Raw genomic sequence first — 13,924 nt, forward strand, 5'->3', positions numbered from 1 at the left:
ATTATTTTGCATTGGTTCCCTAAGCCCCAGTTTCCCATAGACGATGTAAATAGGATTGAGTGACACGCCACATGCAGGAACTTCTATTACAGGAGAGGAACCCTGACTTAGAAAACCCAAATCTTTTTTAATGGGCAATAAGCATGCCTGTGCTTTGCTCCAAGGGGAGAATTTATTTCTCCCTTGGAAGGGTATTTGCTATACAGACACCCTTGAAAACAGTCTGGAAAAAAGACAGTACCTCTACTTGCAAGAGACCCATGAAGAATTGTCTCCTAACACAGTCACTTCTGTAGATTGGACACAGTTTGCTAGAGGATATTGTTTTTCCTCTTCTCTGTGATGTGCTTTTTTTCCTCCTTAATTTGCCACTTTATGTTTCTTGTTAATAAAAGTAAGACCTGTAAGAACAATAAACTCTGAAGTGTTTTTAGAAGAGAGACTTTTACTGTCTACTTTTTTTTTCTTGAGAGAGAGAGAGAGAGAGAGAGAGAGAGGAAGGAAGGGAGAGAGATGAGAAGCATCAACTTGTAGTTGCATCACATTAGTTGTTCATTTATTGCTTCTCATATGTGCCTGGACTGGGGGGTCAGGCTGAGCCAGTGACCTTCTTCCTCAAGTCGGTGACCTTGGGCTCAAGCCAGTGATGATGCTGTTCCTGTGCTCCAGCTGGGTGAACCCAATCTGAGGGTCTCAAACCTGGGTCCTCATCGTCTCTGGTTGACACTCTTATCCACTGCATTACCACCAGTCAGGCCACTGTCTGCTTTTTAAACTTAAAAAAAATTTTTTTAAATAACAAATCTGAATTCCTTTTGTAATGATTTCTTTTAAGATAAAAAAGACAATGCATGCTCCTACCGCAAATATGATAAATACATAACAGTGTTAATCATAACTGTTATGTGTAGATAGAAACATTATTATGCCTACACAGTAGGTATATCGTTTTAGTCACAATCTTTTGGTCAAAGCAAGTCATAATGCCAGCCCAGATTCAAGAAAGGGGAAGTAAACTTCACTTCATGGTGGGAGAAGCAGCATGAGAAGGCCTCCCTCCACCTCTGCCAGTGGAGTATTGGTAGCCATTTTGGAGCTACCAATTGGTAGCCGATCAGACACCGTTGACAACATTGTCTAGCAGATGCATTGTAGTTGTTTTGGATTTTTTAAAAATTATGCATTATATGGGAACTCTCTGTGCTTTCTGATCAATTTTTCTGTAAACCTAACACTTCTCTGAAAAAGTCTAGTAACTAAAAACTTACATATCTTTAAATTATAATGCTTATTATGAAAAGTTTAGCTCATACAAAGGAGGTTTTTAGTATCTCTTCAGTTCCATATTCTTCAATTTAGAGTCCAAAGTGCATATTTAACATATTTCTTTTAAGTATTTGCTATGTATATGCAGGTATACAAATACATAATATCTAAAAACAAAAACAGGCCTGACCAGGCGGTGGCGCAGTGGATAGAGTGTCGGACTGGGATGTGGAAGGACCCAGGTTCAAGACCCCGAGGTCGCCAGCTTGAGCACGGGCTCATCTGGTTTGAGCAAAGCTCACCAGCTTGGACCCAAGGTCGCTAGCTCGAGCAAGGGGTTACTTGGTCTGCTGAAGGCCCACGGTCAAGGCACATATGAGAAAGCAATCAATGAGCAACTAATGTGTCACAACGAAAAACTGATGATTGATGCTTCTCATCTCTCTCCGTTCCTGTCTGTCTGTCCCTATCTATCCCTCTCTCTGACTCTATCTCTGTCCCTGTAAAAAATAAATAAATAAAAAGGAAAAAGGTTCCTCACTTACTGGGGAAGCTATAACATACATGATATACAAAAGGTTAATAAATTTACATATTAAAAACAAAAACAGTACCTATTACACATTTGACTTAATATATTATAGTGTACAGTATTCATCAATCTAGGTCTTCCTTATTCTGTCTCATGAATTATAGATTTCTTGGAAGATGGCATAAAGAATACTTTAAGTGCTGTCTGTGCATCTTCTAGACAGAGTCAAGATTCAAGTCTAATTTTTCTGATTATAGAAGTTAATGTTCATTCTAAAAGCTAAAAAACACATAATTTATAAAACTAGAAGCCATAATTAAATAGTTTTATATCTTGTTTATATTATTATATAATTATAATATTATATATATTATATCCTTAGTATATTATGGATGTGTTTCTCTAATATTACATAATTTTTAAAAGCATGATGAAAATATTTATTCTGATTATAAAAGTATTACATACTCATCATGAAAACTGAAAATGAATAAAACTGTGAGGAAAACTATAAAAATTACCTTTGATCTACCTCCCAGACTAACTACGGTATACATTTGGTATATTTTATTCTAGTGTTTTTTCTATGCATACATTAAATATTTTTTTCACTCAACATTATGTTGTGAATACTATGCAATTAAATGTTCTTTAAAAACAATAATTATTTTGATGGCTATATTTTCCACTTTAAGGCATTTAAGTTGTTTAAAATATTTAAAAATATTTTAAATAATCTTATGTATATCCTTGGGCATAAATACTAGCATGTACCTCTTTTTATTTCATTGGATTAAATTTGTAGCAATAAAGTAATTTAGTCAAAGAATAAGAACGTTTTAAATTATTGATAAATATTGCCAAATTGTTTTTCACCAAGTTTGCCCTTATTTTTCTATATACTCACCAGCTTTAGGTATGATTTAGAAAATTTTTGTATATATGATTTTGAACCTTTTTTTCCCCCCTGTAAACTTGAAACTTAAATATTTCTCACATCTTAAAATTTCTTCATAAACCCAGTTTTAAACATTGGTAGCATTGAATTATGTGCCATTGTGCTTTCCATCTGTGTCATTCCTCACTTTTTTCTGGAGTTAGATTTAAGCTCAGCTCCACCATTCATTCTTATCTGTTGTCTTTTCCTGATATTATCGTTTATTTTCCCAATTTTAAAATTGCTCAAAATTTCTCCTCTCTTCTGAGATTTTGAGAAAATGTTTCCAAACCACAGTTTTAGAAAAACAAAGCTAGCAGCATTGAGCAGATTTCTCATGAGATGGCCAAAATGGGCTTCTTTAGAAAGGATCAGGTGCTTATCCCTCGGCGGGGAGGTTTGGTGGGTTGCAGTCTGGCTTAGGGATGTGTTTTGTTGAGCCTGCTTTAAATAATTTAAGCCAACAGTGAAGAACTGGGAGATTTTTACATAATAAACTTGCATTTCTGGCCTCTCTTCCCAGGTCAGTAGGCTTGGAGCACATGCTCACATGGCGGGAGCCAGGTGGACCTGAGCCATAGGCGCTCCCTGTGGGGGCGAGCTCTCTGCTCTCTCTGCTCATGTCATCCTGCTATTATTACTGCTACTATTATTTTTATCGGTATTATTTTTATGCCTAACCCACTTTGTTTATTTACACGTCCTGCCTGGTCCCATTGACACTTCTTGTCCCTGGAGCAGGAGCAGGTTACTTTTTCTGAGTAACCCTGTTTGCCCCAAAGGACAGAGCAGCTCTAGCTAGGCGATTTTTTTTTATCTTATTTTTATTAATTTTAATGCAGTGACATTGATAAATCAGGGTACATATGTTCCGAGAAAACATCTCCAGATTATTTTGACCTTTGATTATGCTGCATTTCCCTCACTCAAAGTCCAATCGTCCTCTGTCACCTTCTTTGTGCCCCTCCCCTCCCCCCACTCCCTCCCTCTCCTTCCTCGCCCCTTCCCCACCCCTCCACCCCACTCCCTGTTACCATCACATTCTTGTCCATGTCTCTGAGCCTCATTTTTATGTCCCATCTATGCATTGGTTCATATAGTTCTTAGGTTTTTTCTGATTTACTTATTTCACTCCATATAATGTTATCAAGGTCCATTTACAATAACATGGATGGACCTTGATAGCTAGGCGATTTTTTAGGTGAGCAGCAAACTTGTGACTCAAACCAGCTTGAGTCCGCTTCTAAAGTCCATTCTTTTTCTTCCCAGTGAGATCACATTCTCATTAGGAAACGGCCATAGGCTGTAAAATGTCCTTGTGTTAGCATCGAAAGTGTTAATTCTTATCATCTCCTGTGACTCACCCTGAAAAATCTTGGCTCTGCTATTCAGGCAGATTGTGTCAACATCTTGAGTGTGTGTGTGTGTGTGTGTGTGTGTGTGTGTGTGTGTGTGTGTATGTGTGTGTATCTCCCCTTCTATTTTAACTTTTACAAGGAAATTGGGTTACTTCTCTGCCAGAATTTGCTTCCCACAGATACTGAAGTCAGTTCAGCATTGCCAATGCTCTCCCCCCAGTCTGGAAGGAAATCTGTAGAGTAGGGAAGAACCTGATTGAAAGATAGCAAAGAGGCTGAAAACAATCTGCACATCCAAAAGATTAATGATCAATCTTCATTCTTTCTTGCAAGAAATCAGGAACAGAGGAGGGTATGTGCGTGTGCGTATACATATATGTGTGTATTTGTAGCTATGTATATATGTATGTTTGATATGCAGTTCCTGTTATAGAGCCAGTTCCTCGTGGGCTTACTGTGTATCAAGGGGAGAATTCACAGGTGTCATTTCCTCATTTGATCCTACAATAGCCCTCTAGGTCATGTAGAGTAGATCTTGGTCCTGTTTTCACGGATGAAGAAACTGAGGGACTTCTAAATGCTTATTCCACTCGGACTGGCAGTGAGGGCCTCTGCATTCTTTTCTGACTTTGCCTTTAGATTCTTTGACCAGGGTCAGTGCAGCGTTTTGGGTCTCAGAAGCTCCCACAGCCCCCTGTCTATAAAGTGAAGGGGTTGGCCTGGATATTTGATGTTTTCTCCTGCTCTTAAAAGTTTATGATTTTGGCCCTGGCCGGTTGGCTCAGCGGTAGAGCGTCGGCCTGGCGTGCAGGGGACCCAGGTTCGATTCCCGGCCAGGGCACATAGGAGAAGCGCCCATTTGCTTCTCCAACCCCCCTCCTTCCTCTCTGTCTCTCTCTTCCCCTCCTGCAGCCAAGGCTCCTTTGGAGCAAAGATGGCCGGGGCGCTGGGGATGGCTCCTTGGCCTCTGCCCCAGGCGCTTGAGTGGCTCTGGTCGCGGTAAAGCGATGCCTCGGAGGGGCAGAGCATCGCCCCTGGTGGGCGTGCTGGGTGGATCCCGGTCGGGCTCATGCAGGAGTCTGTCTGACTGTCTCTCCCCGTTTCCAGCTTCAGAAAAAAAATACAAAAAAAAAAAAGTTTATGATTTCAATATTTTAAAGACATGAACTTAGATTTCTAAATCTGAGAACTTTTAAAGGGTAGGATTGATGTATCATTTGTCCTGTTGCCCAGAACATACTGAGGAATGAATGAAAATCTACCATAGATCAGAGTAAAAACAAAAACAAAATAAACACAAAAACAAAATACTGATATATCTCCCTACATAAAAGTTTAAAAGGCATTTATGGAAAAATTTTCATAAACAAAGTTAAAGGACAAAGATTAAACTGCAAAAATATGTTTTTTAAAGTGCATCGTTACAAAGGTTAGTATAAAATACTAAAAACAAGAAGATGAGTACCCCAAATGAAAAGCCTTTTGCTTGCTTTTTATGACATTGACTTATTTGAAACATTCAGGCCAGTGACCTTATAGAATGTCCACATTCTAGATTTGCCCAATTGTTTCCTCATGGTTAGATTCAGATTAAACATTGTCTGGCCAGAACCCTGCATAGGAGATGTACGTACTTCTTATTCCGTCACATCAGGAGGCTTCTCATGTCTGGTTGTCCTACCATTGAGGATGCTTGCTGTTTTTTAATGAATGGGAAGCTTTATCTTTTTAAAAATTATTATTATTTTTTTTAGTGAGAGAGAGAGAGCAAGGAAGGGAGAGAGATGAGAAGCATCAACTTATATTGGCGACACTTGAGTTGTTCTCTTCTGATCTGTATCTTGACTGGGAGGCTCCAACTGAGCCAGTGACCTCTTGCTCAAGCCATCTACCTTGGCCTCAAACCAGCAACCATGGGATCATGTCTATGATCCCACGCTCAAGCTGGCGACCCTGCACTTAAGCTGGTGAGCCTGTGCATAAGCCCAGTGAGCCCATGCTCAAGCCTGTGACATCAGGGTTTTGAACCTGGGACCTCAGCATCCCAGGTGGATGCTCTGTCTACTATGCCACCATTGGTCAGGCAGGAAGCTTGATCTTACACAAAAAAAGTCAAGGGAATTAAATATTTTTTTATTTTTTTATTTTTATACAGGGACAGAGATAGAGTCGGAGAGAGTGATAGACAGGGACAGACAGACAGGAATGGAGAGAGATGAGAAGCATCAATCATCAGTTTTTTGTTTTGACACCTTAGTTGTTCATTGATTGCTTTCTCATATGTGCCTTGACTGCAGGCCTTCAGCAGACCGAGTAACCCCTTGCTCGAGCCAGTGACCTTGGGTCCAAGCTGGTGAGCTATTTTTGCTCAAGCCAGATGAGCCCGTGCTCAAGCTGGCGACCTCGGGGTCTTGAACCTGGGTCCTCCGCATCCCAGTCCGACGCTCTATCCACTGTGTCACTGCCTGGTCGGGCTAAATATTCCTTGTATTAGATTTTTACGTCTTTCATGAGCACAAAGATAAAGTCTATTAAGAAGAAATACACAAAAAGAAAATATATAAAGTGTTTCATTATCTATTAAGAATTTCAAATTCTTCCCCTTTGGTTGAGAGAGCATAACTATTTATTAATCTATCAATGTTTATCCGTGCATTTATGCAAGTAGGATGGGAATTAGATAGTATTCTTTTTGTTGCTGCTAGTGTTGGATTCATAGCCTAGGTAAAGATGTAAGGAAATTTTCTAGTTGTGGCATTGCAAGTCCCAAATGGGAAGATGCCCAAATACCAGCTTTTCTTTCCACTCTTAATTGTTATAATAATGTTTTTTAAATCTACAATTTTACTTTCTTTCCTGATGTTGGGTATATTATCTTAGAACAACTGAAGATAAAAAGTTTTTGGAGACAGTATTTTGAATGCATTCTTTGCTTCTTGCCCCTCCTAAACCTCCAGTTGGACTAACAACAGAAAATGCAGAATATTTTCTGTTAGGTGACAGAACTCTTAACAGCTGTTTTTTCCTCTGAGTGGCCCTCCAAGGACAAAGACGATGCTGGGAGCTTTTGGAGTCCTGCTGAGGCAGAACATTTTAACTTGTTTGAAACAGAAGTCTTTATGAAGATCGTAGAAGAAGATGATTGGTAATGTGGAGATGTTGGTTTTGTTTTTCAGGGCATCTTTTATGACCAAAACTGTGCCTTGTGGAAATGAGCTTCATAAGTTCCTCATCTGGGATACTGCTGGTCAGGAGCGGGTAAGGCTATGTTCTGGCTCTCTCTGGAGCAAACTGAGATCACTTTCTGAAGGTTTCTTTGTATTTGGCAAGACTCTAGCAGTTGCAAGTGACAGAAACACAGCTGAAATGATGAAAGGAAAATGTACTTTTTAGCTATGAGAAAAATGTGAGGGGGTGCCCATTTTAAGGCAGAGCTGAGTTCAAGTCCTCCAAATGTATTGTCCAAGGCACCCAACTCTATTTCTTTTCTTTGCTTGCTTACCTCTAGATTGGCTTCATTAGGCAGACCCTCTCCTTCTCTTCTCCAAGGGTGGCAAGGATAGCCTCAAAAGCAATTCGAGGCCTACATACTGCCACCTTGGCAAGCTAATGAAGGAAAGCATTTCTTTCTCTTGAGTTGCACCCTATGTCTTGGCACCTGAGGATTCTCTTTGGTCACTTGGGTCACATGCTCACTCCCTCTTGAACTTGATGCCGTTCAGAGTTTGTGGGATTTGGCACTCCTATTGGTAGTGCCAGGTGTAGCCCTTACTGCTCCACCTGCATCCCTTTGGCTGGAAGTCAGGTAGTTTCCCAAAGAAAGTCTGGGTTTTCTTACTGGAAAATGGAGAAATGGACCCTGGGTTAACAGAAACAGTATAAGACTTCTCTCTTATTCTTAATTCTTTTTATTTGCTGAAAATATTTATGGAGAAGATTATTTAAGAAGCTAGTGTCTTTAGATTTTTTTTTTTTAATTTTTTAAGTGAGAGGAGGGGAGATAGACATATTCCCACATGTGCCCCAACTGGGATCTACCTGGCATCCCTTGTCTGGGGCTGATACTTGAATCAACCAAGCTATTTTTAGCTCCTGAGGCTGCCCTTCAGACCAACTGAGGTATTCACAGTGCCCAGGGACCTGCTCAAACCATTGAGCCACTGGCTGTAGGAGAGAAGGAGGGAGAGAAGGGAGAGAGGAAGGGTGTTGCAAACCAGTATGTTTCAAGTGTGAAACAATTGAGTTAGGTTTACTCGCTTGTGTTTTGCATTGGCGCAGGGCAAGGCCATGTGTGTATAGTCTGTGGAAGGCTGTGTGTTCTTGCCCTCAGGGTAGCAGAATACATGAAGCACAGGGATAACCAATACCTTGTCTTAACTGAGAGCTCTCAGGCTGATTAAAACTTCCATCGTGCAAGTAATTATGGAGTAAGATAGGTTGAACTTTCCCTTGTCTGATCCAAGTACAAAGGTCACCTTCTCTACCTACCCCATTAAAATACAAACACTTCCTCCTTTTCCCTCCCTCTCTAGCTCTTACCACCTTCGAAAGCACTAGTTAATTCACTTATTCCGTTTATTCCTGCTCTCCCCCTTGAGGGAAGAGAATCCAAGGTATAGGATAACCCATCATTTTCATCACCAGCTCCTAACAAATCAAGTGCGTGTTTATGTCATTTTCATTTTATATGAAGCCTCATTGAAAACTAACTTTTTCAGTGTTTGTAGACTAAAACATTTCAAAATTTTTCTTTTTTTAAATAATCAGGACAAATATTTTGGCCTGCAAATGGCTAACCTCATTAGAATGTCTTCTATTTGGCTGCTAACTGAAGAGAACAGACAGTGTACGTGAAGTCACTGTCTGAAGCACCCTGAGTGCTTTTTAGAAGCTAGATTTGTGGAGAGAGTGTGAGTAATATTTGCATGGCCTTCGTGGCCATCTGATCCCTAACCCTCGAAAGCCTGTTAGCTGTCCTCAGGCTGCCCTTTCCTTGTGTCCTGGGGACAGTCCTGCATCTCTCAAGTGATGGCAGTTTTTCAATCATTTTTGGCAGCTTATTGCTGGATTTAATTGTGCTTGTAATGACATTGCCTAATGTTTGAGCTAAAAATAAATTCCCTGCTGTTGCTGCTCCTATTGCTGTTTGTTCTGTCTCATTAATTGTTGGAATCCAGTGTGTTTTATTATCCCTCCTTACCCTTGTGGAAATATGTTACTGTCCTTAGTTTTCATAATTTAAACAAACAAGATCTCTTGATCCCTTTGGGTTTATGATTTGACACTATAAAGACATAATCTGTGTCCTCCAAGGAGGCTAATGCTTAGTCTGGTGCTTTGCGGGTGTTAATTAGTCAATATTTGTTTATTTGTTGACTGATAGACCCAGGTTCTGCCTAGTGTACAAAGCATTCCAGTTAATGCCCTACTTACTGCCCAGTACTAATTCTATAGTATATTAGTGACACAATTCATACCTTTGGAAAGTTATTTTTCCTCCTTAGCACTGAAAATGGAAAAGGTTTCCCCTCCTCTTCCCTTTCTTTGTATAAGAGAGCATTCATTATTTTTTTTGGGGGGGGGAGCTTGTAGTTGCATCACTTTAGTTGTTCATTGGTTGCTTCTCATATGTGCCTTGACAGAGGACAGAGGGCTCCGGCTGAACCAATGACCCCTTGCTCAAGCCAGTGACCATGGAATCATTTTGATGATCACACACTCAAGCTGGTAACCCTGCGCTCAAACCAGATGAACCTGCACTGAAGCCAGTGACCTTGGGGTTTCAAACTTGGGATCTCAGCATCTCAGGTTGATTGATGCTTTATCCACTGTGCCACCACAAGTCAGGCAAGAGAGCATTCATTCTTGATTTGCTGTCTTACTTTTCATTCAACCATATATGATGGGCATCTTTTGACTCTTTCGATGGCAAATGATAATCCATAAAGTGCCTTTGTAAAAATATGTTTGAAAAAATGTAATCATTTTTAGTCTGATCTGTGGTGACATAGTGGATAGAACGCTGATGTGGAATGCTGAGGCTGCTGGTTTGAAACTCTGGGCTTCCCCAGTCAAGGCACGTATGACAAACAGCTAATGAATAGCTACAGTGAAGCAACTACTTGTCTCTCCACTCTTCTCTCTGTAAAGACAATAAATAAAATCTTAAAAAAAAATTTAATCCTTTTCAATTGTTGAATCCAATTTGTTAAAAGCTAAACATTTTCAAGGTTTGTGCAGTTAGTTTCTTACTACTGAGAAGGGTGTCGAGAAGAGACTGTGGACTTCTGCAGGTTTTCATCCTGCCCTCTTCAGATGGCGTGTTGTGCTGGATTCGGTTTCTCACTCAGCGGTGGGTCAGAAGGATGTGTACAGGCACTGCTGCTCAGACAGGTCCCCATGTGAGAGAAAGGAATTGATCTGCCCAGCTCTGTCCTCCCGTCTTCCAAGCAGCAGGATTTGTGTGGGGATATGAGAGAGACTTTTGTCCTAACGTGTCAACACATTATTGTTTCCCATTGAGTTTCCTTTTGACTTCCTTCTTTGTTTTTCTGCTAAATTGGAATTGAGGATATCATTATTGTAATTAAAAATTTCTCATCACTATAGGAAATACAACCTTCATTTTCTTCCAAATCATTGTTTCTGCTTTAAAACACAATCATAATCCATAGCATAGTGCAATTGAAAATGTCATTATCTTGGAAAACTTTCAGGCTTCATTCTCTAGGTTTAATCTATTTCAGCAGTGGTTCTCAAACTTTTTGAAGTTGGGGCACATTTAAAATCCTACAAATAATTGTAGGTGCACTATATACAAATTTCTGAGAAATATGTTATAGTAATTAAGTCAAATATTAAAGAAAAAAATATAAAGTCCAAACGTGCTTTGCCTGACCTGTGGTGGCGCAGTGGATAAAGCGTCGGCCTGGAAATGCTGAGGTCGCCGGTTCGAAACCCTGGGCTTGCCTGGTCAAGGCACATATGGGAGTTGATGCTTCCAGCTCCTCCCCCTTGTCTCTCTCTCCTCTCTGTCTCTCTCTCTCTCTCCCTCTCTCTCTCTCCTCTAAAATGAATAAATAAAATAAAAATTAAAAAACAAAAAAGCAGAAAAAAAACTGTCAGCTTACAGCCAATCCCCCACACTTCTGTCCCCTCAAAATGTAAACTCCAAAAACCCTGTTGGTTTTTTGGTCCCCAACAGGCACATATTTCTCTGGAATACCATAGGGCACACCTGGAAATGCGCCCTGTGCACACTTTGAGAACCACTTGATTCTATTATTAACATAAAAACTCTTCCCTATTCTACAAATACATCTGAAGTTGAATTAATAGGCTTCTGAAATCAAACTTATTATTTTATGCTTTTTAAAGATGAAATTGGAGAACATATATGCAGACTCAAAAATATTCCTCCCAAGCCTGACCAGGGAGTGGCACAGTGGATAGAGTGTCAGACTGGGACGCATAGGAATCAGGTTTAAAACCCAGTGGTCGCCGGCTTGTGCGCGGGCTCACCAGCTTGAGCGGTGGTCACTGGCTTGAGCATGGGATCATAGATATGACCCCATGGTCTCTGGCTTGAGCCCAAAGGTTGCTGGCCTGAAGCCCAAGGTTGCTGGTTTGAACCCAAGGTTGCTGGTTTGAGCAAAGGGTCACTCACTCTGCTGTAGCCCCCTGGTCAAGGCACGTATGAAAAAGCAATCAATGAACAACTAAGGAGACAAAGGAACTGCAATGAAGAATTGATGCTTCCCATCTCTCTCCCTTCCTGTCTGTCTCTATCTGTCCCTCTCTCTGTCTCTCTCTCTGTCTCTGTCACACAAAAAATTAGCCACTCGAGTCCTTCAGTCCTAAACTAATTTCAGTCTCTAGATTTGCCTAATCTAAATATTTCATATAAATAGAATTATAATCTGTGGTTTTTTGTGAATAGCTTCTTTCACATAATATAATGTTATCAAGGGCCACTTATATTGTAACATGGGTCAGTGCTTCCTTTTTATGATTGATTAATATTCCATTCAGCGGTGGGATTCAAATAATTTAACAACTGGTTCTCTGCCCTAATGACCATTTTAAGTACAAAAAAAGATATACCAAAAGGTAGTTTATTATTTCATGCTTTTAATACTTAAGTAAGAACAATAAAAGAGAGGTATACAAACTAGATTTTGTTATAAGAGTTTTAAAATATTAATAAAAAATATTAAATAATGTCTGACAAAAAAATAATAAAGCTGTTATTTAAAATATTTCCATATTGCTTTTTTGTGTGACAGAGACAGAGAGAGGGACAGATAGGGACAGACAGAAAGAGAGGGAGATGAGAAGCATCAATTCTTCGCTGCAGCACCTTAGTTGCTCATTGATTGCTTTCTCATATGTGCCTTGACCAGGGGCTACAGCACAGCAAGTGACCCCTTGCTGAAGTCAATGACCTTGGGCTCAAGCTGATAAGCTTGATAAGCATTGCTAAAACCAGATGAGCCTGTGCTCAAGCCTGTGACCTTGGATTTCGAACCTGGGTCCTCTGCATCCCAGTTCCATGCTCTATCCACTGCGCCACCGCTGGTCATGCCATATTGCTTCTTTTTTTATTATTTTTTTTATTTTTTTAAATTAATTAATTATTTATTTATTCATTTTTAGAGAGGAGAGAGAGAGGGAGAGAGAGAGAGACAGAGAGGGAGAGAGAGAGAGAGAAGGGGGAGAAACTGGAAGCATCAACTCCCATATGTGCCTGGACCAGGCAAGCCCAGGGTTTTGAACCGGCGATCTCAGCATTTCCAGGTCGACGCTTTATCCACTGCACCACCACAGGTCAGGCCATATTGCTTCTTGATTGGTGTCCTCACTTGCAATTTTTTTCACCTGTGGATGGAATGAACATTACTATGGGCGCTTAGAATACGCTGTTTGCACAGATGAACATTAAAAAAGAGTAAGGAATGTAAATTTGTAATTTCCACTTTGGGTGGCTGCCCAGGTGCCCACCTTAGAGAGAACCCTGATTATAAGTGCTATTTAACAACTGGTTCGCTGAACTCAACAAAAAATTAGGTATCAGTTCTGCTGAACTGGTGTGAACCGGCTGAACCCCACCATTGATTCCATTGTATAATATGAATGTGTCACATTTTGTTTATCTACTTGCCAGTTAATGAATGTTTGGGTTGTTTTCACTTTTTGGCTGTTGTGAATGATGCTGTTTTATGAACATTCATGTACAAGTTTCTGTACAGATGTATGTTTTAAAAAAAATCTCTTGGTTACATATCTAGAGATGAAATTGGTGGGTAGTACTAAGTTAAGCATTTTGAGAACCTGCCGAAGTGTTTTTCAAAGTGGCAGTCACATTTTATATTTCTACCAGCAATGTTTGAGGTTCCTGTTTCTCCACATTCTTGTCAACACTTGTCTTTCCCTAACTCAAGAGTACAAAGATTTATTCTTATATGGTCTATGAATTTTATAGTTTTAGCTCTATGATCCATTTGTTAATTTTTGTTGATGTTATAAAGAAGGGATTCAACTTCATTCTTTGTATGTTAATATTATAGAAAATCAATCATTCCAGTACAATCTGTTCAAGACTATTCTTTGCTCAGTTGATTGTCTTTGTACCTTTGTTGAAAATGAACTGGCCACGAATGTGAGGGTTTAATTCTGGACTCTCAGTTCTATTTCTTTGATCTAAAATTTTGTCTTTAAGCCAGTACCACATTGACCTGATTACTGTAACTTTTTAGTAACTTTTGAAATTGAGAAGTGAATCCTCTTTGTTTTTCTTTTTCAAGATGGTTTTGACTATTCTGGGTCCCTTGT

At 39.8% G+C, this 13,924-nt stretch overlaps 1 protein-coding gene across 1 annotated transcript in view; it reads left to right on the forward strand.

Moving 5' to 3' along the window:
* The window catches only part of RAB31 (RAB31, member RAS oncogene family), a 165,193-nt gene that overhangs the window by 76,496 nt on the left and 74,773 nt on the right, over window positions 1-13,924 (forward strand). Inside the window, exon 3 of the mRNA XM_066246627.1 lies at window positions 7,270-7,351. Coding sequence (XP_066102724.1) covers window positions 7,270-7,351 — 82 coding nt within the window. The remainder of the gene's footprint in view (window positions 1-7,269; window positions 7,352-13,924) is intronic.

This window comes from Saccopteryx bilineata, chromosome 11 (assembly GCF_036850765.1).
Source record: "Saccopteryx bilineata isolate mSacBil1 chromosome 11, mSacBil1_pri_phased_curated, whole genome shotgun sequence".
Taxonomy (NCBI): Eukaryota; Metazoa; Chordata; class Mammalia; order Chiroptera; family Emballonuridae; genus Saccopteryx; species Saccopteryx bilineata.